The 27,500-nt window shown below is 41.7% G+C and overlaps 4 protein-coding genes across 4 annotated transcripts in view; 1 reads left to right on the top strand and 3 right to left on the bottom strand.

The window, feature by feature from the left end:
• Positions 1-580, top strand: part of rhobtb3 (Rho related BTB domain containing 3) — a 16,406-nt gene extending 15,826 nt beyond the window's left edge. The window contains exon 13 of the mRNA XM_056438445.1: positions 462-580. Coding sequence (XP_056294420.1) covers positions 462-580 — 119 coding nt within the window. The remainder of the gene's footprint in view (positions 1-461) is intronic.
• On the bottom strand, positions 315-3,269 carry glrx (glutaredoxin (thioltransferase)). The gene is made up of 3 exons (XM_056438446.1): positions 2,976-3,269; positions 2,260-2,388; positions 315-617 (listed from the first exon to the last, which is right to left on the bottom strand). Exons 1-2 carry the CDS (start codon positions 3,180-3,182, stop codon positions 2,275-2,277), a joined length of 321 nt encoding a protein of 106 aa, XP_056294421.1. The 5' UTR covers positions 3,183-3,269; the 3' UTR covers positions 315-617; positions 2,260-2,274.
• Positions 3,270-5,345: 2,076 nt separating this feature from the next.
• Positions 5,346-21,380, bottom strand: ell2 (elongation factor for RNA polymerase II 2). The gene is made up of 12 exons (XM_056437411.1): positions 21,188-21,380; positions 17,912-17,959; positions 16,668-16,792; positions 16,384-16,547; positions 12,091-12,350; positions 10,998-11,122; positions 10,763-10,835; positions 9,899-10,667; positions 9,033-9,105; positions 8,689-8,860; positions 7,959-8,003; positions 5,346-7,865 (listed from the first exon to the last, which is right to left on the bottom strand). The coding sequence occupies exons 1-12, from the start codon at positions 21,359-21,361 to the stop codon at positions 7,752-7,754; spliced, it is 2,142 nt and encodes a 713-aa protein (XP_056293386.1). The 5' UTR covers positions 21,362-21,380; the 3' UTR covers positions 5,346-7,751.
• A 5,946-nt stretch (positions 21,381-27,326) lies between these two features.
• Positions 27,327-27,500, bottom strand: part of LOC130208502 (globoside alpha-1,3-N-acetylgalactosaminyltransferase 1-like) — a 2,419-nt gene continuing 2,245 nt past the window's right edge. The window contains exon 3 of the mRNA XM_056437683.1: positions 27,327-27,500. This exon is cut by the window's right edge and continues 892 nt beyond it. Within this exon, the coding sequence (XP_056293658.1) occupies positions 27,440-27,500 (61 nt within the window). The 3' untranslated portion in view covers positions 27,327-27,439.

Raw genomic sequence — 27,500 nt, 5'->3', positions numbered from 1 at the left:
GGCGAGGCTCTGAGCCAATCGGAGGCCGGTTCTCCGTCTTGTTTTCGATGGCCGACCAGTTTTTTAAATATCCGGAGGTGTCCATCGTCATCATCATTGTGAATACAATGTAAACAATAGCAACCATGTTGTTTTTGGAGCTGGAAAAAAATGCTTCTAGACACCTGTGAACACCTCCTGTACGTTCTGCTACACAAAGCACACGAGATGGCGGCTCGTGTTATGGTATGTATCCCACTACAGCCTCAACACCAGGTGATACTCACTGGTCATCGCATACGGCACAGTAAAGATCAAACATGAATCCGGTTACATCAGTTTCACGTTTTATTGTCATCTTTAGTCACGCACACAAGAACCCTAGAAGGAGATTGGACGGGCGCTTCTCAGAAAGCTCAAAGGCCACATGCGGGCGAGTGTGTTTCAGAGAGATGACCGTCGGTTCTGTCCCCGTCTCCCAGAGGAGGAGCGCGAGCAGGTGGAGCGTCTCCGCTGGCCGTCCAGAGGCTACCTGCAGGAGCTCAGCGAGTACCAGCAGCGGCGGCGCAAGCTGCGCAAGTCCCGCTGCGTCGTCATGTGACCCCGCCCCCTTCCTCCCGGCCCGGATGCCTAAACACCTGCAGGGGGAAGACGAAGGAAAAAAACACAGTGAGGGGGGGGGGGGGGGGGCAGAGGAAGAGACGTGAAGACAGACCGCGCTGGACGAAGGGCGCTTCGGAGGTCACGAGACCCGTCGACCAATAGGACGGCGGAGAAATGACACCCCCCCCCCCCCACCCCCGGGAGGAATAAAAGACTGAATTTAAATTGATCGTGGACCTCGAACATGAACCGTGTGGATCCGTCTGTTGGGAATCGAACTCCTTAAGTCATGTGACTGCAAACCTCGACCCACAATGCATCAGCGTCCTCTCGGATCTAAGCGCGGTGAAGCGGATCTGTGATGCAACACCCGCCCGCGGGTGTCTCTGGATTTGACCCACGTTGACAATTTAAATGCAATTTAAAAAAACACCCATTTTATTACCGTGTGATAGGTGGAGTGAATTGTGGGCGTCGGCCTGATTAAAATCGTCAAATGTAAAACTTCATTATGGCCAGAATCACACAAAAAAATACAGAACAATAAATCAATGTGTTTTTTATTTATTTTTGTATTTAATTTCAAACGGTGGATTTTTTAACACCACTTTCTTTGAAGGTTATTATTATAAAAATGTTGAAAGTATTCCGTATCTATTTGCAATAACAGATAATATCGATCCGTCACATTAAATGGAAAATAAAAAAGCCTTTTGGGAGCATTAATGTGGACGGAAGTGGTTTAAACATTTATGAAAAACAACCGTATGAAAACCACAAAGCCTCTGGGCCCTTACACAATATTCATCCTATTCTTTTTATTTGAGGTCGTTTTAAATCATATTATGAGATTCTGATTTATTGGTGCTGCGATTATGTTTGTAACCTGTACTGTACGTGGACATGATTATTATTTTTTACATTTAGAGACAACTGGGTGACACTATTTTACAGTCTACTGCTTCACTGATAAAAAAAAGAAGGTGCATTATTAAAAAAGAAATACCTTTTATTTGTCAGATAAATGAAAGCAAAAAGATAAATAGGGACTATTTTGCAGCTATTTTTTATTAATTTTGTGTCTGTCATGAACGGACACTTTTGCAGTACTGTGTGTAAAGTGCATTAAATACACCTCAAATTCTGACTACAGGTGAAATCGATCCTTAAGGTGTATTAATAACCTGATGCTGCACCACAGCAACCCTCAGATGAATCCTCTCAAACTAATACAGAAATAAAAGTGAGTAAATCACAGTGGACTGTAAAGTGAGTGAGCTCCAGTGTTGTACAGCCTGTAGATAACATGATGTCTGACTTTAAATAAAGACATGTTTTAGAATCAACGAACCACACAACGTCTGCTCGGACCTTATTTTTTCCTGGCATTTATTTAGTTTAATTATTTCTCGTTTCGTAGCGTTCATCATGTCGTCGCGTACGTCTCCTTCAGCAGCGTGCAGCTCTTAACCGCCGAGCAATTACTTGTAATCTCTTTGGAGCGCCACCTGGGGCATCTTATTTCATTCTTAATGTATTTATTCACACTAATTACAGCTTAATTGATGCTCTTAATGACTCGCTCCGAGGGGGCTACACCCACCTCATTTTCCTCAATGCTTTGACAAAGGCCTCTTTATTCCCCCGTCGTCCTCCCGGCAACTCGTGGGTCGGTACCTGGAGGTCAGCAGGTCACATCAGGGCTCCGATGGTCTGCAGCATGCCTTCCAGTTTTCCGCTCTTGTGAAGCGCCGCCACGTCGCTGCCGCCTCCAATACACTCCTCCCCGATGAACACCCTCGGGACCTGCATTCAAAAACAATCATGCGACCGGTCAATATATATATATATATAAAATATATAAATTATATCGAAAATATAAATCTTATATATATATATATATAAATCATATATATAATATATACGATATGTATAGAAACTATAAATCATAAATATATAAATAAAATAATATATTTAATTATTTATTTTATACATGGAAGATATCATAAATATGTATATATATAAAATATAAATCATAAATATATATATAGAGAAAATGTGCTGTATATAGAAAATATAAATCATATATATAAATACACATACATATATAAAAATCATAAAAATACATTCAAACTTCACTTGAAGATTCGACCCATATTACTCGAGTCGTTGAAGAACACGGTCACGTGGTTTCTCATAAACTTCTTTCATCCCTCATGAATGTAACTTTCCTGGTTTGGAGGGTTGTTGCGTGCGCAGCTCCTGCTGTTGACTCCCTCTATTGATTCCACGATGCGGATTCACCGCTTACATTACACGAGGAAACGGGAGCACATTGACCTTATAACAGCCATAACAAAAAAGAACATATATTAAAGCTTTGTTATCTTTACCGTGCGCGCGCCCGTGAGCTCCAGGAAGTACTGCTGCAGGTCTTCCATGTCCGCGCGCCCGCTGATGTCGATGCTCTCCAGGTGTCCCGGCTTGAACTTGTATTTGGACAGCACCTCTTTGGCCGTCACGCAGAAGGAGCACGTGGGCTTGACGAACAGCACCACCTTGTCTCCTTTGATCGCGGCCTGCACAAACTGCTGCGCCATGTTTGGTCTGGTTGTCGGTTGTGGAGAAGAAGAAGAAGAAGAGAGTCTAATGGGGGCGAACAAAGATCAGGAAATAGGCCCCGCCCCCTTCTTAAAGAGACACACCACAAACTGCTGCGTCATGCTTAGTCTGGTTGTGAAGACCGGAGGAGTCAAGCGTGGGAGAACAAAGATCAGGCAATAAGTCCCGCCCCCTTCTTAAAGAGATACTACACTCGTATAGAATGCGCACTAAAGATTTTTTTTTTGGTGGTCTGCAGTATGGAGGACTTAAAATGACTAAAGTATAAATAAATAAATAAATGAATGCATGAATAAATACAAGAATAAATAAATAAACGCTTAAATAAATGTATAAATGAATAAATAAATGCTTAAATAAATGTATAAATAAATAAATAAATGTATAAATAAATAAATAAATGCTTAAATAAATGTATAAATAAATACAGGAATGAATAAATAAGTTATAAATCAACAAGACATCATTAAATAAATATATTTCTGCATTTCTTCATTTATTTATTTCTCTATTTATGTGTCCACACGTATTTCTTCATTTATTTATGTGTGACATTTACGTGTCCGTATATTCAAATGAGCTGGGGCGGTCCGAACCTCTGTCTAAAGCATGATTGGTCACAGGAGTGAGATGCACCTGGTGTGTTGTGCTCTACTACTTCTGCCTGGCACATGATGCTGAAGTTGACTCGCTCAGCTCACCGTTAGCAGAAGTTAGCCTAGACAGCTTTTTGACTTCAGCCGTTTATCAATTCCAAGAACACTGAGTACAGACTTGTGTTCTTTTGGAGTCTGGTCTTGGGAGTCTGGTTTTGGGAGTCCAGACTCTCGAGGACGCAGGACGGTCTTTCTGGTCTTGTGACGTCACCACATCAACTGTTCTTGCGCATGAATTTGCTCCAATTATTCACTGTAAAATACTTTACAGTGGAGTAGAATGTGTTGCGGCGTCCACTGTTTTTTGGCGTAGGCTACGAATAAACGATAATAAATATACGTCTCGTAGCTTTCCTGACCCAGGGTCGCTACAATATGAAATTATGAATCTTAACCCTCAGTCAAATTGACGTAACGTTATCTTTTAGTAAATAATAAACTCGTTGTGCTCTTTAGATCCTCCAAAACCTAATTATATCTCATGTTTAGCCGCTACGGAGACGTCAGAGCCAGCGGAGCATTTCAAAAAGTCCTGCCGAGATCAGGCTTCTCTCGGCGGCCACACAGCGCTGAGCGCCGCGCCAGCTCAAAGGTCCCAAGAGCAGGACCTCAAATCTCCGTCGCATATCCTTATTAGGCTGAATCTCGATAAACCGACCACAGATTTGATGCTTAAACTACTAACTTCTCGGCTGAAAACATCCTTAAATTACATTCCGTGACTCAACAACTGTAGTATTTAGAATGTACAGACAAGAATGCATAATAAACGCTGTTCGTCTACAGGTCCAAGTGCTAGGGATCGATTGCTTCTGTCTTGCTCCCTGACTTGACCAATCCTGTTCAACAATGAGGTTCGGACCGCCCAGCTCATTTGAATATACGGACACGTAAATGTCACACATAAATAAAGAAATACGTGTGGACACATAAATAGAGATATAAACAAATGAAGAAATACAGGAATGTAGAAATACATTTATTTAATGATGTCCTGTTGAGTTATAACTTATATTTATTAATTTCTGTATTTATACATTTATTCTTGTATTTATTTATTTATACATTTATTTAAGCATTTATTTATTTATTCTTGTATTTATTCATGCATTCATTTATTTATTTATTTATACTTAAGTCATTTTGAGTCCTCCATACTGCAGCGATGACTCGTTAAATGATTTTATACTGATTGCAGACAGTTTGAGGGGCGTGGCCTGACACCACAGGAAGTTCAGGGGTGTAAATAAATGATGTGGGACCAACCAGTACCAGATTTTGGATTAAATCAAATTAATTTAGTCTATAGCCCATTATGTCTTGATGCATTTAGTAGTTGTGTGCATTTGTAAAAAAAAAAAAAATTAATGTGCAAATAAACTGACTATCTAAATGCAACCGTTAACTATCACCATAACCGTTACTTTGTCACACCATTTAAAATAAGGTTAAAGGTAAAAGCACAACATACAACAGGAGACGTTCTCCAGGTGAAACGTAATACATTTTTATTGAAATGTCTTGTACAGTTTCAGCGGGGCAGGATCAGATTTCACCCAAAAATCCACTTGATTTGAAAGTGTTTTCATACCTAACCACTGCCCAGGCATCACTTCCTCATTAAGACTCTTGATCGAACCTCTTCCCTCCTTCCTTACGAGTCAAACAGTCTGTTGATAAGACCCAATTTAAGTAAATCTGCTTTTGATGAAGACAGAAATGTTTGGCGCTGACAGGAGCTGCTCGTTACGACCGTTAACTCTGGGAAATTAACATTTCAATAGGGAGAAAAAAATAAATTAAACCAAAAACAGACCCCGTCGACCTCAAAGTTTCAAACTCAAGTAGAGCCTGAACTTTTATTTATGTTTTATCTGCAGTCAAGTGATATTTTCTCCAAAATAACTTGAGACAAGTCAATTAAAGTCTGAAATTATGTTAAATTGATTGCGACAGCTGAACGCCGCCGCCGGTCTGCTGCAGAGACAGACGGCTCGACAGACGCCAAAACCAAAATATATATGAAATAGAAGAGACCCACGTTCACTTGAATCTGTTTCTGGGACTCCATCTTTTTTTTGTTTTTTGTTCCTCCAATACAGGGCACCGATTGGCCGATTATATAAAATAATATATAACCAGACTGCCGACGGCGCCGCACAATAAGTTGATCTTTTCTGTTCTTCCTCACATTTCATGAAACACATTTCCAGTTTTTAAACTTCTCCAAAAAACAAAAAAAAAGCCCCCAATCGGAAAGTTTACTCCATGGATGCCGTACCAGAAAAAAATTATATTTAATTTTTGGCAAACATTCCAACAGGTTTTTTTTTGTAAACAATGTTCCCTTGTTGAAATAAAGACTTTCCATAGAAGCCATCCATCTATTGAACAATAAAATAAAATAATCTTTTCTCTGCAGAAGTCGAACTGAGAATCAAATACATTTTAAATCATAATACAGATTTGTCCTCTGGTGGATGACACTGGTTTTTAAAGTATTTTTTATGCTTCTTCCTAAAAACAGTAACGGGCTTGTTTGTGCCTCTGGATAAGAGCTGAAGGAGGTGGACTCAGTCCTTCACCTGGGTCTCGAGATGACGATGACGAGGGTGAGGGTCTTCTACGTCTCTCCACTGGAGACCAGGTGCTCCAGCCAGGTGACCCTCACGGCGACGGCTGGCCAAACACTTTAGCAGCTTCTTTCTTCTCACTTTTTTACATTTTTCCTCACTTTTTTTCCTCCACATTTCTAGTTTTCTTATTCTTACACCTGTCACTCACACACACACACTTTGTAACATCCCTTCATTCATTTTCTCACACACACACACAGACACAACCCGTCTCCGGGCAGTTTTTAGTTCCTTTGTGGACCCCGACGTGTTGGCCCAACTTAACATTTGAGTGTAAACACCTTAAGGCACCCATAATGCACCGAGCACGCTGAACACTTTGTCGGTGCGAGGAATCCTGCCCCCTGCTGGCAGGGCATCACACTCCTCGAGTTACCCCACCCTCACCAACCCAACGTGGCCAATAAACAACTACATTTACAATTCATGCACACATACTGTCGCTTCTCAAAATCAGCTCAATTGATTTCTCTCCTGCCCGTCTCATTTCCTTCAGGCTCAAACGCAACAACAACAACAGTGATGTGTTGACGCATGACTCCAGTACAGCTATTTCTATGAGGAGAGGAAACGAGGCCGGAGAGACATCCGCTGCCAAACGAGACGACATTATGGATCTTGCGTGCAAAATGGCTTCAAAGTCAAAACACATAAGGCCCGCGGTAACTTTTCCTTTTTTTTTTGCATTGTTTGCAACAAAAAAAGGTAAACAATATATCATCTGCGGACTCTTCTTTGCACTACGAGTCCCAAAATAAATAGATCTCCCTCTGTTTTTAGTTTTTACTTAAATACAAGTTAATATTTTTCTCTGATGCTCAAAAAAATACTTATTTTAAAGTTTTTTGTTTGTTTTTTGCCTGAAGATAATGTCCTTCGACGATCAGAAGAGTTGACGTTTTTATCACCTCTTCCCCCCCAAATAAAACCCCCCTTCACACATGCAGGCTGCATCTCCCACTGGTCCAGTGGCATGACATTCCACAGGAGCCCATTGAGAAGAAACTTAAAGAAAGCAAAAGATGGAGGGGAGAAGGGGGAGGAGTCAAAGTGAGATCATCAAGATTGCAGGCAACGACGAAGCCAGTGGAATCAAAGATGGGAAAGGAGCAAGGAATGAAAAAGGATGATATGGGGGGCTTTAGGGGGGGGGGGAGGGGGCGGGGCTGTTGTGGAGGCAGTAACTGAAGGGGTGTAAATAAATAACAGCCAGTTGGACACGCCCTCCTGGTTGGACACGCCTCTCAATACCGACTCAGCACCACGGCACTCGGCTCTGGTCGAAATCGGCTATTAGCCGCTTGATGTGGGCCAGCTTGTTGTGCAGGTACTCGCAGCGCTGCTTCTCCTCGTGGTAGTTGGGGCTGTGCTGTAGAGACAACAACAACGCAGGAAACGTAGTAAATAAAACACAAGAGCACAGAAGAAGCTGCACTATAAAGACAGAGGCTACACCACTCACTTGTTTCATCTTCTTGTACTCTTTCACCACTTCTTCTTGCACCTTCTGCAAGGATCAAAACAACAACTTTAAAAAGGCAGATCCTCATCACATCATAATATAAATATTATATACCTGGTGGTAGTACGGTGGTACTACAGTGATATGAGGTATGACCTGGTGGTAGTACGGTGGTACTACAGTGATATGAGGTATGACCTGGTGGTAGTACGGTGGTACTACAGTGTATGACCCGGTGGTAGGACAGTGGTACTATAGTCAGGGATGAATTAACGAACGGGCCTACCGGGCCCAGGCCCAGGGGCCCGTGGTTTCTTAATCCGTCCATGACTATAGTGTATGACGCATGACCTGGTGGAAGTACGGTGGTACTACAGTGATATGAGGTATGACCTGGTGGTGGTACTACAGTGATATGAGGTATGACCTGGTGGTAGTACGGTGGTACTACAGTGATATGAGGTATGACCTGGTGGTAGTACGGTGGTACTACAGTGATATGAGGTATGACCTGGTGGTAGTACGGTGCTACTACAGTGTATGACCCGGTGGTAGGACAGTGGTACTATAGTCAGGGATGGATTAACGAACAGGCCTACCGGGCCCAGGCCCAGGGGCCCGTGGTTTCTTAATCCGGCCATGACTATAGTGTATGACGCATGACCTGGTGGAAGGACAGTGGTATGAGGTATGACCTGGTGGTAGGTCAGTGGTACTACAGTGATATTACCTGGTATTCTTTGGTGCCGGGTGGCAGCTTCCGGCACTTGGCGTCCAGCTCGGTGAAGCGGCGGGTGATGTTCTCCACCCGGGCGTGTAGCTGGCGATACTCGTCATACTCGGCGTTGAAGTCGTCCTTGTAGCTCTGCCTCTGGTCCATGGACACCATGGGCATGTACTTCCTGTTCACAGGAAAGAAAATGATAATTTCAGAATTTTTTTTCAAAATACACCATGGCTAAAATAATTTAAAAAAAGTTGTGATCTTTATAGAAAGAGAATATTTTAAACATCTATTTCATCCGTTCTCGCTGCATTTCCGCAGCGGCTTCACAGTACATTACGGCTACTCACACGACGTAGTCGGGCATCTCTGTTGTGGGGGAGAATTCAGAGGCTTGGACTGGTTTCTCTTTATCTGAAGGGCCTGAGGAGGAAAGAGGAGATACAGATTCATAACGAGGGCCGGCCGGTTGCTCCCCTCAGATATCAGATATCAGGCTTTTGAGTATCAGAAGTGTCATGTACAATCCACGTTTGAAGAATACTCGAATAGTTTAAAACATATCTGCAACCCATCGCTGCAAATATGGGCAGAATTTTGGCCCACGGATAAATTATTGGGTCATTTAATATGCTTTAATAGCTTTTTATGTTCATTTATAATTAATTTAGGGTACGCGATAAGAGTGCACGGATCGATGTCGCGGCGTCTTCAGTCTACATCCAACGACGTGGAGTCAAAGATCAAACCATGAGGTCGGGTGGAGCAATCCAGAGAACGCATGTTGGTCAATACTGCCTGAATTAATTAGTCCAAATATACAAAGGAGGGCAGATCTCAGACAGGGTGCTCTCACATTTTGACCAGTGGATTTCCAGGACGTTAAACCAAATGTCCATGACCAAACGGAAATCTCGGTTTATACATGAAAAAGTGAGAACATTTAGGATTTAAACTGTGAATTCAAAGCATACAGTATACCTTAAATTAAACAAATGACCAGCGAACTTTCCAATTACGGTGCGTTCACTTGCAAAGCGGAAAAAAAAAAAATTGCGCCGCCAGTAAGAGAGCGTATTCCGGCTTATATTTTGAGAGTCTTTCTTTAAAAAACATATTTATTATTTCAAACTCAGCGTAAATGAATATGTGATTATAAAAAATATCGACGCTGCGGAGCGTTCGTCGGTGACTGTGAGGTCATCACGAAACCCACCTGGATCCTTTGGAGGGTGCTTGTTGATCACGTCTCTGGTCGTCTCTTCTTCTGCACTGCGTTTCTTTTTGGCTCTCCTCGGCTCCTCGGCCAGCTCCGCTTGGATGATGACGGCGGCGGGAGGAGGAGGAGGAGGAAGAGGAAGAGGAAGAGGAGGACTCCTGCTACTCTTCTCGGTCCGTTTCCCTTTCTCCCTCTGGCGATCCTTATCTTTGTGCTTCTTGGATTTCTTTTTGAACTTCTTGCTGGTAGTGCTGGACAGGGGGGGGCTGGTGATGACGGTGGAGGTAACTGTGAGCGAGGTGCAAGGAGGGATAACGAGAGGAGGGGGCGGGGCGGGGGGAGGGGGGCTGGGGGAGGCGGTCGGCGTGGGGACGGAGACGGGGTGCCGATAGTGGTCCTGCGGGGTCCTATCGGAGGAGGAGGGGCTGGGCGAAGGGTCCCTGCAGGAGGAGCTCTGGTCGATGGGCAGGTCCTGGGTGCCACAGCCCTCCGGGGTGCTGGGCGAGTTGGAGTGGGAGGCCGGGCTGGGCTGCTGGTGAGAGGGAGCGGGGGGGTGGGACGGGACCGGCAGGTGGGGGGGAGGGGGGCCCGAGGCGACGTGGGCGGGCAGGGACGTGCGCTTGGCGCCGGGGCTGCCGCCGCCCTCGTCCTCGCGGCGCTGCTCGGAGGACGAAGACGAAGAGGCCGGCCCGCGGTTGCTGAGGTGGGAGATGCGAGCCTTCTTGGGAGCCAGAGGGTCGATGAAGTCGAAGTCCGCCGGGCGCTTCTGGAAGAGAACACGGGGCGCAGGTGAGGAACTGCCTGCGTCACCGTGGGGGGGCGTCTGAAGGTGTGTGTGTGTGTGTGTGTGTGCTCAGGTACCTGGGGCGATGTGGGGACCACGTCTTTGGGAGAACTGCTTGATGGGAGGGTCTCGATGGGAAGACCTAATTTACTGTTAAAGAAAGGAAATGAGAGTTGTGAAGGTGGAGCACATACCAAACTCATAAAAATATTTAACTGGGATAACTTACAATCTTTCACAATAAAACTCCATCTCTAACTGGGATAACTTACAATCCGTCACAATAAATTGTCACCAAATAATATTCTGTACCGAGCCAGGATCCGGTCCACCTGCGTCTTATCATCGTCGGAGTAGCCGGGCCAGTCCCGCTGGATGTCACGATAAATAAAGTCCTTCAACGAGTACGTGTTGTCTTTGGGGTTAATGTTCGCCACCTGGTTGGGACACACATACACACACACACACACACAGTTGGGTCACGTCACACACACAGTTGGGTCACACACACACGTTCTGAAACTACACATTTCCTGCTCTGCAGAAACATCTGTGCATGCAAACGACGTCCCAACGATCACGTGGCTCGACTCAAAGTGAATTAATTAAATTACTCAGACAGATTTGTGTTAATTTTTTTTGTGACAACATTTTTTGATTATTTTCTTTTGTTCATATACATATGAAAAAGAAAGGATGTGCACACTACACACAGAATCATACAAAATAAATTGTATATATATATATATAAATAATGTGATTATTTGTATATATTGAAGTGATTATTTTTATTAAATAACTTTTCCTTGTGTAATCGGTGTCGGTGAATCTGCTGATGATTTGGGTTTTTAGAGGTTTCAATTATATACATATCCAAATATAATCCCAGTCCAGCAGCATATTCAGATTTGTGTTTCTCAATATAATTTATTAATATATATATATATTATAATAATAATAATAAAAGCTGGGCAAGAGGATCTTTGGGGTAAAATTAGACCCTTTAAGAACCTGAGGAATATCTAAATAGCTGGATGAATACTTAGTCCTCTGGATGCGTTTGATTAGTGGCGCTGGTGTAAATACTAAATAACTGGGCTTCACTTCTATTTCAAGCATTTTAAATATTGACTTACACTACCGGTCAAAAGTTTTAGAACACCTAAATTTCTCCAGTTTTTATTGAAACGTACACAGTTAAATTACTCAATGCACTGAAATTAAAGCTTTGAACAAATAAACAATTGGAGATTAAAAAAAAATTTAAAAAAGGTTTGCCGATTCCCTTTGAACCAGTTCAGGTTATTCTATTAAACTGACATTTAATTAAAACTGCTGAAATGAGGTTGTTCTAAATCCTTTGCGCGGTGGTGTATTCGCCAGGGGAGAAGCACCGACGCCGTACCTGTTGCAGGGTGGTCCCCATGGACGTGCGGTCCTTCTGGTTGATGCCGTCCCGCTGCAGACGGGCCATCACCTCCAGCTTCTTGTAGGGCCGGAGCGCCAGCAGGTGGATGAGCCGGTCCCTGAAGGGCCGCTGGGACACCGGGTTATTGGCAAGGCACTTGCGGATGGTGTTGGCTGGGTTGATGGGCGTGGAGCGCTTACGCTCCGGGACCACGTCTGTCCCCGACAGCGCCGGCTTACGGCTATGGACTTGCTTTCCTGGAGAGAGAGAGAGGAGGTAAAGACGTCGTTCGAAGCCTTCAGGGTTCACACACATGTTGACCAACGGATTTCCACGACTTTAAAACCAAATTTCCATGGTTAAACATTTTGTGAAATCTCAGTGTATGCACGAGCCCCCAAGAAATATAATGTTGCCCCTGATATCACGAGGAGGGGCAACACATGCCCCCATAAATTCAAATAATAATTAGGATTTTTTAATAGTGTATAGCCATTTTGTGTCCCAACTGTATTGCCTATACTAGGTAGGTAAACTCCAAAAAAACCAATTTATATATAATATAATATATATTTTGAAATATAAAAAAACAAGTTATAATTGTAAAAAAAAAATCATTAACACTAAATAACCACAAAGAAATAAGACATTAAATATGATTGTATGAATACACTTTGAAACTGTAGACTAAAGCCCAATAGTCTTATATCCATTTTTATGACAATTGCTCATATACTGCAAGCCTAAATTATTTTTGAACAACGGTTAAATGTGATTTCGAAAGGTTTCAAAAATTGCCCCCAATTAGTGTTTAAATGCCAAAAGAAAATGCATAAATTGACCCCATAAAATATATGTAAATGTCACACTGTACACGAGTATAAACTTTAAATGACAACTGAATGAGAAAATATTTTTATTAAATATTCATATAAATGTTTATTCTTTTTAATCAAACTGTGTAAATGAACATATGAATATAAAAAAAATTCCAGGACTTTTCCAGAAACTTTTAGGATTTAATTTTCTCTTCAAGGACTTTTCCAGGCCTGGAAATAACACATTGAACTCACCAGCAGAGACAAAGAAAGCAACGCCCGTGATTATTTATTAAATGATGAATTTACCAACGTTAGTAACAGCTGAAAACTGGTTTCCTTCAAACTGAAGTGGCGCAGCAGCGTTTTAAACCACCTAAATGTACTTTAAATCGAACACTTACGACTCCAAGGTTAGTCGATTCTGGGTAATTATGAACTAGGTCACTCCTTTTAACGAGTTTCATTTACTCGGTAGAGTATCTAAACTCTGTTATAACTGCTCTGAGACGCTCGGTGTAAACGCAGCAGCAGAGTTTGATAAATCGTAAACACCGTCGTGAGGATGTGGCCTCGGAGCGATGCCAGAGGCGTGAGATTGTTGTGCAACGAGAACCTTGCCTAACAACGCGTCCTCCTTCAAGTCTATACATGGAGATCCTATACAGACCTTTATAGGCCCCCATTAAAGTTCTCTCTATGACAAAACAAGTTAGAGACTGACATTAGCAGCCTGTGAAAGTGAGAAGCTGGAGCCCCCCTCGGTGCTCACTGCAAACCAGCTGCTACAAGCCGCCGCCGCCACGCCCCTTTCCTCTGCAGCGCCTCTCGTTTCCCAGTTTCTATCTGGGCCACTAATATGCAAATGAGGGCCCAGAACAACATGTCTGAGGAGGTCTCAAGTCCGAGAGAACATTTGGGGACCGAGCGAGAGACTTTGGTTTTAAAAACAAGGAACTCTTTGACAAGAGGATTTAAATCCTACAAACCAGTTTTAAGTATTCAAGCTGAAAGAAGAGCCCGTTAAAAAGGACAAGTATGAATCTGTTTTTTATGAAATACTCGTTTGACAAGGTCATCCCACCAATCAAGCAAATATTATATATATAAATATATATATTTTTTAAATATTATATATTTAATAAATATAATATAAAAACAATATATATAGAATTATATAATTTTGAAAATATATATAGATTTTTTAACAATATATTTAATAAATATAACTTCTATAAAATCTCTCTATATATATACATTTAACCCTTGTGTTGCCTTCGGGTCAATTTGACCCGATTCAATGTTTCACCCTCCTGTCGCCTTCGGGTCAATATGACCCGATTCAATGTTTAACCCTCCTGTTACCTTTATATTTACTAACATATTTTACCCTTGAGGTCAATATGACCCCAGCTATTAAAATCTCCAGAAAATTATTAGAATTAATATTGTTTTCCAAGTTTAAGTGTGAGGTACTTTATGTTTGTTTGTTGACTCCCGAAAGAACACCGACATTAAATCGGGTCAAAATGACCCGAAGGCAACACAAGGGTTAAAATAAATATTAAAAATTAAATTATAATAAATGTATATATATCTAAAAGAATATTTATAAAAAATATATTTTAAAAATAAATACATTTATAAATAATTGATACATTTAAAATAAATTACATATATATAAATGTTTCTCTTCTTCACGGCTGCCAGATCGGGGGAAACAAAAAAAAGTGGTACATAAGGATTTTGCATGTGGTTAACCCTTGTGTTGCCTTCGGGTCAATTTGACCTGATTCAATGTTTAACCCTCCTGTTACCTTTATATTTACTAACATATTTTACCCTTGAGGTCAATATGACCCCAGCTATTAAAATCTCCAGAAAATTATTAGAATTAATATTGTTTTCCAAGTTTAAGTGTGAGGTACTTTATGTTTGTTTGTTGACTCCCGAAAGAACACCGACATTAAACATTGAATCGGGTCAAAATGACCCGAAGGCGACACAAGGGTTAAACAAAAAGTGCATCCATTTTTATTTGTGCTCTATAATTCCAATCCTTTGACACTACGAGTAACTTCTTTGTATAATATTGCATACCTACCAAACATTAAATCATGTGCACCCAGTATTGCGTCTGCTTTCTTTACCATATTATCTTAGTCTAAAACCAAAGCACATTACAGCAGGTTGCGGATCCTCTGGCCTACCTGCTCAGTCAGATACGATACATGGATGAGGCCGACGTGAGTGACAAGCCAAATTAGATTATAAAAGATTACTTTTTCTTCTGTTCAGCTTGTGTGACTGGAGGCCCGGCGGGGTCAGACGGTTGTCTCCATGCTCATCGAGTGAAACATTCAACGTGGTCGCATGCGATGACTGCAAAGCACACGCCGCACTCACAGCCTGGAGCTTTAGCATAATTTTGGCAGGCTGTGTGTTAATAAAACAGAAAACAGCTTCACCGGCAACCTTTGGCCCTTATCAGTCAGTCAGACTGCTAATCTGGAGAAGACCGAGATGGCAAAATGGCCGAGTCGGTTGCAGTAAAGTTTAAAAAAGGGACGATGTCGACGGGACGTAAAGATCTGCGTGTGCAGAGAGACCTCACCTCTGTACTGATGATGTAGTGGGGGTCTTACCCCTCTACTGGCCACTGGGCTTGATGACTTTGGGGGTCTTACCCCTCTACTGGCCACTGGGCTTGATGACGTAGTGGGGGTCTTACCCCTCTACTGGCCACTGGGCTTGATGACTTAGTGGGGGTCTTACCCCTCTACTGGCCACTGGGCTTGATGACGTAGTGGGGGTCTCACCCCTCTACTGGCCAATGGCCTTGATGATGTAGTGGGGGTCTTACCCCTCTACTGGCCACTGGGCTTGATGACTTAGTGGGGGTCTTACCCCTCTACAAGGCTTGATGACGTAGTGGGGGTCTTACCCCTCTACTGGCCACCGGGCTTGATGACTTAGTGGGGGTCTTACCTCTGTACTGGCCACCGGGCTTGATGATGTAGTGGGGGTCTTACCCCTCTACTGGCCACCGGGCTTGATGACTTAGTGGGGGTCTTACCCCTCTACTGGCCACTGGGCTTGATGACTTAGTGGGGGTCTTACCTCTGTACTGGCCACCGGGCTTGATGATGTAGTGGGGGTCTTAGCCCTCTACTGGCCACTGGGCTTGATGACTTAGTGGGGGTCTTACCTCTGTACTGGCCACCGGGCTTGATGACTTAGTGGGGGTCTTACCTCTGTACTGGCCACCGGGCTTGATGATGTAGTGGGGGTCTTACCCCTCTACTGGCCACTGGGCTTGATGACTTAGTGGGGGTCTTAGCCCTCTACTGGCCACTGGGCTTGATGACTTAGTGGGGGTCTTACCTCTGTACTGGCCACCGGGCTTGATGATGTAGTGGGGGTCTTAGCCCTGTACTGGCCACCGGGCTTGATGACTTAGTGGGGGTCTTACCTCTGTACTGGCCACCGGGCTTGATGACTTTGGTCCCACGTTCACGCGTGTCCTCGGCGGCCTGCGTCATGCGTTCCCGGGTCACCTGGTAGGAGTCGTTCGTGGCACACACCGTGACCTTGTCCTGTACCGTCCCCAACAATGCCAGGTGTGAGGCCCCTGAGCTGCAGACAAAAGAGAGAGTATGAGGAGTAGTGTGTGTGTGTGTGTGTGTGTGTGTGTGTGTGGGGGGGGGGGGGCAGAAAAGGAAAATGACCTTCTAGCACGACGGGGATTACAGTTACCTGGACACATACTGCTGGATGCAGTCAAAGCTTCCCTGAGGGTTGTCCTTGCCCACATTAGACAGGTAGAAATCAAAATTGTGGAAGGTGTCTGAGGTGGAATCTGTCTTGGGAATTTTAATGCACTGTAAGGAAGAGATCGCAAGTTATAGTGTCCATGCACAGATGATTAATTGGGGTGGACTATAACAATAATAAACATGTTAATGCATCACGATAACCACCTGCACCTTACGGTTCTGCACCTGTACAGAGCCGGGCTCTACAAACGAGGGAGCACACCGTGATGCATGGAGGTCTCTTGAGGTCCCCCGGCGAAGGAGAGGCCTCGTGAGAGTCATGCGCATCACGGCGAACACGCACCACAGAGGACCGGAGCACTGCTCACGAGGCTCTGAGATCGGCGGCTCTTTCTTTGCATTAAGGAAACAACTTCTGGAACCAAACGTGATCGAAACGCCGTGTGTAGCCCTACTACCGCGAAGAATAATGATAACAATAATGTGCAACACTGGCGATATAGAGCAGAAGTGGAGTAGATAGTTAAACTTGACCCGCCTCAACGAATACGACACACATGAAAGCAAAAAAAGGTAAATAAAAGGATATTAAACTTGTTTTTTTATAGTTCTTCATTCATAAATTATGTGTCGTCTAAATGTTCTTCGTTGTTGGTTTTAACTATTATTACTCACAATGTTAGACAAGAGATAAACACACTTTTGATCTTCTGCATGTCCACAAATGGAAAATTGACAATAAAGATGAATTTAACTTTATTAATGTATAACCTGACACAGATCCACGGTTTTATTTTAAAATATGATCCCTCATCTGACTCATATCGTAAAGGAGGCGCAGGCTAGACAACTTTTGCCCCACTGACTGAAATCCAGGGACATTTAAAAATAAATTGGGGCACTTTTTAAAACTTATGAAATAACATTTAACCTTAATTTAGAAATGATACTTATTTCGGCTTACAGTATATGAGCAATTGTCATAAAAATGGCAATAAGACTTAGGCAGTAGTCAAGATTCAAAGTGTTTTTAGATTTTTTTTAACAAACATAAATCAGAAAATCATCTTCAATTTTATTCTTATTTAATTGCAGTTATTTTTTAAAACATTTTTGCGACTCCTTGTAATATCAGGGGCAAAATTATATTTCTTGGGAGCAATTTTGTCCTTTGCCGTCCTGTATTTCTGACGCTGGGTGGGGGGATGGGGGGGGGCTACTTACCCCTTGGAGTCCCTTGAATTGTATGGTCGGCTGCTGTGGTGGTACATTCTGAAAGGGAAGAGAAACCAACAGTTTAGACACTTTGGAAATGTAAAGTATGGATGAATACCAGTTGGTCAAGTCCAGAACGCACGGAGCCGTGAGAGGTCTGGAACCTGCAGAGCCGGCCACACGGGAGCGCCTCGGGCGGCGTCACGCCGAGCAGACGTCAACCCACCGAGACGGCGCCGCTTCCAGTCAAATGTCGTAAAAACAGTGTTAAGACGAAGAGCCAGGCCGTTACTCACATGGATGGTTTGTATTCATAATGCAAAAACCTGAAGAGCCAGTATTGCAGAAAGATAATCCCCGAGTGTTCATGAGCGTGCATGTATTAGCAGCATGGAGCTACGGCAATAATAATACCATACAGGGTTCATACGCATGGCGACCAATGGGGGGGCAGGACTTTACACCAAAATTATATGACTAAACATGCATGAAAAAGTGGGAAAATGTCATATTTAAAACTCACAATGAGAATTACAAAGCATGCAGTAAAACAACTTAAATGAGACAATAGTTTAGATTAAAATAGACATTCATGTCTTTTCAGTTACGGTGCGTTCACTTGCAGCGCGAAAAATGTGCGAGTATGAAAGAGCGTACGCCGGCTTTATATTTAGAGCGTCTTTCTTTTTTAAATGTATTCATCATTTAAAACTCAGCGTACATAAAAACACATTTCCAGGACTTTCAAAACTTTGGGGATTTGTTTTACCAGGATTTATTCATGATCGTATGAACCCTGATAATAATTATAATACTACAAATAAGTAGTACTTTCATCACTCTTTACTCTGCAAGTGATATTCTTTTTGGGTCAATAAACTGTCAGAAAATGGTAAATAAAAATGGAAATTCTCCAAACCCAGATTATATAAATTGCTCGTTTTAAACCTAAATACTCAGTTTACAAATCACATGAAAAACAAGAGATTACAATTGAATTGGAAACAAAAAAAAGAGCTTTTTTGCCTGTTAATCTGGCACCAGTGGCCCAGCTGCAGAAACAATGGCCGACTGTCAGCCACGTCCTTGAGGACCGTCCATCGGCCGCCGCCACGGGCGCTCGGTCACCACAGAGAAAACATGACAAGTCAACTTCACCATCTTCTTTTGAAGTGGTTAAAGTAAACACTCTTTTACTTTTATATGAACACAAGCGGCGGGACGCGAGCAAATCTTTTTAAAGATATTTTTGTAACGTCTTTGCTCGCTGTCGACGAGCAGGATTGTTTTGGTGGCTCAGTTGCCGTGTACATTAGAAAAGGAAAAGCACAGGATACGCTTCTTAAAAATAAAAATAAAAAACCAGCTGAGGGAGCCAGTTGGCTAGACTAGAGATTAATAAAAAAGAATAAAGTTGCATCGATTTGTTGACGAGGAATTAGCATTTTTTATTTTCAACAGCTTCTGTGCATTCTTGGAAAGTCGAATTCTACTTTCACTCGTACAAGACGGCAGATAATCTCAGGATGAAATGTGTTCTTTTCTTTTCAGAATAAAAGTACCATGTCATGGTTAAAGCTAAAAGGTGCTCCAAGTCACTGACTCCCCCCCCGCCACACACACACAAACACCACACACACACCAACCAGTCCTCAATCGCACAGTTCTGATCACATTTCACATCACCACAGAAAGACAAAGATAGCCGGCTTCCATAGTTCGATGACTGGTGGAGCTGCAGCACTGGAGAGGGAGCGAGAAACAAAAAGCAGGCAGTTTTTGGGGGGGGGGGGGCTGCTCAGTCAGCAAGAGATGGCAGGCTGCCGGTCAATGCAGCTACAGCCCCAACGTTACCACATGCAATAAGGCCGGCACCTAGGACTCGTCAAAAAAAACAACTTCATAAAAATTATACAGCGAGCACCGGTGTCATGTACAGGAGAGCGAGTGGTGTGTGTGTGTGTGTGTGGCATACATACAGACACACGCCATGTGCCATAAAAAGCACTCGGGTCTCCTCTGACCAGCACCACCCCGCTGAGCAGAGGGCCCTCGGCCTGGGCAAGCGTGCGTTACGTAACGGCGTTGTTGTCGGCAGACTTAAGGTCAGGTAACTTAGCTCTCCGGGCCTCTGCAACCCAAGACTGCAGGAGGTCCAAATGAGTTCACCTCTTGTGGCACCGCAACACAGATTAACACCATTTGTGCAGATTAACAAATTACATCTTTTAATCCACACAGGTATGCAAGTGAGCCATTAGCGCACACACACACACAGAGTTTCAAAAGCCTCATAATCACTGGTGGTGTCCAGCCCTGTGGGGGCATGCAGTGCATTTGGTGAGGCTGTATTTTGAGCTAGAAAAGCATAGGAATGACGAGGTGCTTATTTTTATTATCTTGAGAAAAAAAATGCTATAAAAAAAGATAGCATATGACGTTATTTGTCAACTCCTCTCGTGCAGCTTGAAGTATCTGAAAGTATGCACAAAAACGATTTAAATGCAATATCTGTCCCGTGTACTTGCTCTAAATGTACACATCCTTCAGCTACGTGTACTCTACATGTTATACTTAAGTTAATTAGCTGTAAGGAGTCATGCCATGGCCGGGACGTGACGTTTAACAAACGGATAACACGTCTCATCTTTATAGTAAAGAGGTCTAAATAGTCACCAAGTCGAAGTTAAAACGAGCCTCAACTTATCCGGCAGACGAGCTGCCGAAATAACGTCACAGCCTCGTCGAATAAAAAAAGAAAAGTCCACGTCAACCAACACTAGTTAAAACAGGTTTTACATGTATTTAATACGTGCCGTCGCAATGTCATTAAAGTGTGCCTACTTATTAATCTTATTAGGATAACATTCACGTTGAAAAAGGGAAGGAAAGCGCAAGATAGGATTTAGTTAGCTCAGCTCAGGGGGGGTCCATACCAACTAGCATCTCGAGCTAACGTGGCTACTTCAGAGTGTCCCGACTTTACAGACAGCTTTTCTAAACAAAATACGGTTTGTCAATTCGTAAAAACTACACATAACACACGGCCACGGTGTCACGTGTCGTATTCGGTCGGTGGATATACCGACACGAGGGCAAATAAACGCGAAAAACAACAAGCCGAAAGTCGCCCTGTCAACAGCTTAGCTAATTGTGTAGCTCGCGGCTAGCTGTGCGTGGCAGTCAGGCTCCCCCAGCTGAGCCGTGTCAGCTTCCTTTTTTTCCAAATTTTTTTTTTTTTTTGGATAGTGAAATAAAATAGAGAAAACGGCCGTTTTCACTCACCATACAATTTTGGTGGCTGTCTATGGCTCTCAGCGCCGTCTCCGTCAATTTGACGTGTAACACGGTGACTCTGTCGGTGCTCTGCCGGCCACAGTTTAATCCATACCTCCCATCCTCGGAGAGCGCCGCCATCTTTACCAGCCCTCCACCATCGTCCCTTTGAGGCTGGAGCATTTAGCGGCCCTGCGCGCCGCCTGCGCGCCGCCGCGCCGCCGCCGCTCCGCCTGCGCGCCGCCGCTCCGCCCGGGGAGGGACTACAGCTGCTGCCGCCTGCAGGGCTGCTCGGCTGCATGACGCTTGACTGGCTGCCAGCTTGTTCCTTTTTGTTGTTCTTCTTCTTTTTCTTCTTCTTCTCACGTTTGCAGCCACACGGTTGAACGTGCAGGAGGCTCGTTGTCGCATTGTGCTTCTTTACACTGGGGGTGGAAATTCATTAAACAACATCTATTTAAAGTACCCTGCTGCACGTGTCACTTTATACGTTTACATATAAGAGGATTGCTAGTTTTTCCTTTTTTCGAATAAAGTAAAGTACAAGTTGTTGGTGCAGTTGCTTTAAAAGTTATTGTGCTTGATTTATTTTTTAAAGGTAATTATCAACATGTATCCTGCTGCACGTGTCACTTTATACGTTTACATATAAGAGTAGGCCTATTGCTAGTTTTGCCTTTTTTCTAATAAAGTAAAGTACACGTTGTTGGTGCAGTTGCTTTAAAAGTTATTGTGCTTGATTTATTTGTAAAGGTAATTATCAACATGTTACCTGTGCTTTACTTTAATGTCACTTTATACTGTTACATGTGTAAGAGTATTGCTAGCTTTGCCTTTTTTCTAATAAAGTACAAGTTGGTGCAGTTGCTTTTTAATGTTATTGTGCATGATTTATTTGTAAAGGTACTTATCAACATGTATCCTGCTGCACGTTACCTGTGTTTTACTTTATTGTCACGTTCTACTTTAACACGTATAAGAGTATTGCTAGTTTTACTTTTTTCTAATGAAGTAAAATAAAAGTTGTTGGTGCAGTTGTTTTAAAAGTGATTGTGCTTGATTTATTTTTTTAAGGTAATTATCAACATGTATCCTGCTGCACGTTACCTGTGTTTTACTTTAATGTCACTTTATACTTGTACATGTGTAAGTATTCCTACTTTTGCTTTTTTCTAATGAAGTCAAAGTTGTTAGTTGCTTTCAAAGTTATTGTGCATGATTTATTTGCAAAAGTAAATAACATGTATTCAAAGTATCCTGCTGCATGTTACCTGTGCTTTACTTTAATGTCACTTTATATTTAGAGTAGTGCTACTTTTTTCTTATAAAGTCAAAGTTGTACTACAAATGTGTTTTTTTAAATCTCCATTTACAAAACTAAGACATCATGTTGTCGTATTTGATCTTTTAAAGCCTTCCAGAGGGACATGACAGTGTTTCGTTTCTCTGGAATCACCTCCTGGTGAAACTGCCTCTGGCTGCAGTGTTTTTGCTGACATGCCATAAGTATTTCTAGCCTACTGGAACTGTTGAAGGAATCTTTTATGGTGGGAACAAAACTTTCATCAAATACGGGTTTAACAGGCCGAAGAATAAATAGCGTCAGCATCAAAATCGATTCTGAAATTACTTTGCTAATATCGGCTTATGCTTTATAACTTTTTGCACTATACTCTTTATATTCATCCCCAATTCATTGTCACTGTACATATATGTTGATGTTCTGTCGTCTTCAATGTCTTTTTTTATATTCATCCAGTTATTTGTAAATTACATGTATGTACGACGAGAGCGTATGCGTGTAACCGGAGTCAAATTACATGTACGTGCACACGCACAAGGTCCATAAAGCAGAGTAGATTCTCATATGTCAGAGACGGAGAGGACATTTCTTTTTTTTCACAGCTCCTGTGAGAACTGCTTCGCCCTATAATCATCTTTCACGTGGTTCCCTTTAATAATACGGGCTATAATGTGACATCATGGGCACTAGTGTGTGTCCCCGGCCAGTGAGCTGCACCTCCACTATCTCTGAGAGTCAGTCCCCTTGACCCGGTGATTAGGGCAGGGTGCTTTCGGTGTGCAGCAGCCTGGGGCAGGGTGGGGTAAGGCCTGTGTGAATCCAGCAGATTACCATAGAGCTTTACCCCACCCATCCCCCTGACGAGTCACACATGAACACACACACACACACGCATACGTGCGCACACACACATACACACATTCCAGACTTCTTGCACATTAGCCATCAACAAGGGAGTTCTTCATATATATATATATACATATATATATATATTCTTTTACACATAGTGTTGTTTCAGATTCTACATTTCATACATGTATATATATATATAATATATATATATATATATATTCAGTATATATAAATATATATGTATATATTTAAATACATATGATATATGATATATGATATACCTTTATTCGTCCCACAGTGGGGAAATAAAAAAAAAAAAATATATATATATATAAATATATATACATGTGGGAACTGTAAAACACATATATATATACAGTATATATATTTAAATATATATTTAATATTTAATATATATATAAATATATATATATTTATATATATATATTTATATATATATATATATATAAACAAATATACATGTGTGAAATGTAAAATCTGAAACACTAATGCCATGGACACACACACACACACACCTCTCCAATGTCATGTCATTGATAGAAAGCTTTTATCAGCAATAGTTGAACTCTTTGTCAACTCCTCTCACATGCAGATTTAAAATACTAAACTTTAATCCCAGAGGTGCTCTGGTGAGTCTGACAGGTTGCCTGCTGTGTAAATAAAGCCTAAAGGGGTGTGTGTGTGTGGGGGGGGGGGGGGGCTCATTGGTGTGAGAGCTTTTGTGTTTTAAGAGGCCCTGAAGGTGTCACCTGACAGAAGCTCAAGAGCAGAGTGTGTAAAGAAAACGTAGAAACGACTCACGCTTTGCCGAAGGCTAAACATTAACATTAGAGGGATCCTCCTCTGTTGCTCTCCTGAAGGTTTCTTCCCTTTTCCCCCCCCTGAAGGGTTATTTGGGAGTTTTTCCTGATCCGATGTGAGGTTTTGGGGCAGGGATGTCTATGTGTACAGATTGTAAAGCACTCCGAGACAAATTTGTAATTTGTGAAATTGGGCTATACAAATAAACTGAATTGAATTGAATTAAACACAGGGATTACTGAACTGGGGAAGTCCTTAATTGCAATACTGGTTTACTGTGACGATTGACCTTTGACCCTTATCTTTAAAACGTGGATACATGTATTATTGCTACAGCGAGTGAGTCTACGCCTCTTTGTCTTGTCTACGTCTTATTGCAGCAGACGGCATCCTGGTGTGTGTGTGTGTGTGTGCGTGTGTGTGTGCCTCTCGTGATGACTCATATTTTTCTATGTCTCATGCGGCTGACAGTTGAATGCATCTCTGAACCCCCCCTCCCCCCATCTTCTCCTCTCCTCTCCGCAGGATCAGAGTTGTCAGCGTGTTTGGCTAACAGCTTATGGTATGGACTGTTTGTTTGGCGAGCAGCTAATTGAACTATGAATACACACACACACACACACACACACACACACACACACACACACACACGGCTGTGTGCCTCTCAGCTCAAGCAGCAAGTGTCAAACACTGCAGTTCTTTAAAAAGCCGCTCGGGGCTGTCTTCTTATTATGACGTCAGAAACACAATTTAACATCTATCTCACTTGTATTGTTTTTAGACTGTACCAGTGCAGTGCTGTGCCTCGCCACTAGGCGGCCCGGTGCATATGGTTTTTGATTTGAAGATTGTATCACGCAACTTATTTACGCCGACTTTGGAGCCGATCACCTGCATTAATTGTCACTTGATTATTATTATCATCATCATTATTACTATTGTTATTATTATTATTATTATATGTACTATTATTCTTATTTGTATTAGTATTATCATTATTATTATGATAATTATTATTATGATTATCATTATTATTATTATTATCATTATTATTTGTATGATTATTATGATTATGATTATTATTATTATCATCATAATTACTATTATTATCATTATTATTAAAATTATTATTATTATTATCAAATACATGTTTCTGATTCCGATTATCATTATTATCATCATAATTATTATTCTGATTATTAATATGAGTATTATTATATAATAATAATAATTATTATTATTATTAGTATCATTATTATCATAATAATAATAATATAAATAATAATAATAATAATAATAAATTAATTTCTGGTAATTTAGCTCACATGTGTATATAATATATCATCTTCATGTCCACGTGAACACTGATGGTGAGCAGCTGCCGGTCCTCCCCTCGTTCACACGTCCGTATCAGCTCTCGCTCCTTATTCACATGTATGGATTGTTTCTTTCAGCTCTCGTTACATAACGTGTCAGTCGTCATCAGTTGTGATTATGTTATGTTATTTAATACTTGAAGGTAGACCTCTGAGTGAAGGATGGCTCCGTGATGTGTTACAGCCTCCAGCCAGCGAAGTCACACCTCAGTAAAAATATATATTTGGAAATAAGTTCTCACATATTTTCTGAAGTTTATAAAACCTCCACGTGGCAATCTGTTTCTCCCGAGGACAGATGCTGGCAGCGGTGGGAAAAACATCTGCTGCTGTTCACCCTCCCATTGAACACAGGAAGAGCATGCACGTGTGTGTGTGTGTGTGGAGGGGGTGGGGGAGGGGGGGAATCACTTTTTTGTAATCATTATTTTCTTTATTTAAAGGGACCATGTACAGTCAAAACATATAGGTCACCATTTGATCCTCTGGAGCAGAGTGTAGCTCCACAGCTATTTAGCCTCTGTGGTCCCTTGACAGACCATAATAAACATAAAACAATAACAAACATAAAACAAGAAGAAATATAAAACAATAACACAAATAAAACAATAATAAACATAAAAAAATAACAAACAGTACAGGATGAGACACAATAAAACAGTATTTGTGGTAAGAAGAAATCAAAATACACACAATGTAAAGATACAGTACAGCTCATTAAAAGTAAATAATAAAACCATTAAAAGTAAGTAATATATACTATTAAAAGTAAGTAATACATAAGTAAGTAATAAAAACCATTAAAAGTAAGCAATACAAACCATTAAAAGTAAATAATAAATACTTTTAAAAGTAAATATTACATAAGTAAGTAATAAAAAACATTAAAAGTAATACATACTATTACAAGTAAATAATAAATACTATTAAAAGTAAATAAAACATAAGTAAGTAATAAAAACCATTAAAAGTAAATAATACATACTATTAAATGTAAGTAATAAAAACCATTACAAATAAGTAATAAATCATATGAAAAATAAGTAATAAAAACCATTAAAAGTAAATAATACATACTATTAAATGTAAGTAATAAAAACCATTACAAATAAGTCATACATCATATGAAAATTAAGTCATAAAAACCATTAAAATTAATTTTATTAATCAGTTTAACGAATTTAAGAACGCTTTTAGTGAAGCGTAGACTGCAGACCCCCACACACACACCTGGTATTTAAGGACCTTGAGAACAGCAGCTCTCCCAGTTAATGATTGGCTGCTGAGGGAAAGTGTGCACTCACACTGTTGACTCTTATCGCTGTTGACCACGGAGCCACCGGAGCCTGCGGCTGACCTTAATGGACAGAGCACAGTGCTCCGCTCGCAGAGAGGCACGGGTCAATTGACTGTTCTGGTCTGCCGTGGACGAGATAACACACACACAGACACACACACACACACACACACACAGGCCTGTAATTGAGAGCGGGTTGTGCAGTTGGCTCGTCGTGTGTGTGTGATTGCAGGACTCAGAAAACATGTAAAACACAAATGGAAAAGATATGGTATGATGAATGTGAAATGTCTTCCTTACACTGTGATATATTCTCTTGTTTATATAATATATATGCGATTCTTTTGTATCCATTGTTAAATTTGTAAAAGCGAACTGTTGTGTATCCTCAGCTATGGACGATGATTGGTTGTAGTTTATTTCTACTGTTGGCGTGACCTCTTCCCCGAGGTCACTCAGCCTGTACGCTCTTCAGGGGGACAGACGGTGGAAACGTAATTGGGGGAATTAACATTTTTATTTAAAGCCTAATTCTTACATGCAGAACCATAATATTTGCATGCAGAACCCTAATATTTGCATGCAGAACCCTAATTTTGACACGCAGAACCCTAATTCGTGCAGGCGTTGTGGTCCTGCTCGCCGCGCGCCTCACACGTCCTGCCCAGCGAC

Source organism: Pseudoliparis swirei, chromosome 18 (genome assembly GCF_029220125.1).
Source record: "Pseudoliparis swirei isolate HS2019 ecotype Mariana Trench chromosome 18, NWPU_hadal_v1, whole genome shotgun sequence".
NCBI lineage: Eukaryota > Metazoa > Chordata > Actinopteri > Perciformes > Liparidae > Pseudoliparis > Pseudoliparis swirei.
Note: the sequence above shows the minus strand (reverse complement) of the source record. Positions and strands in the feature narration are given on the sequence as shown.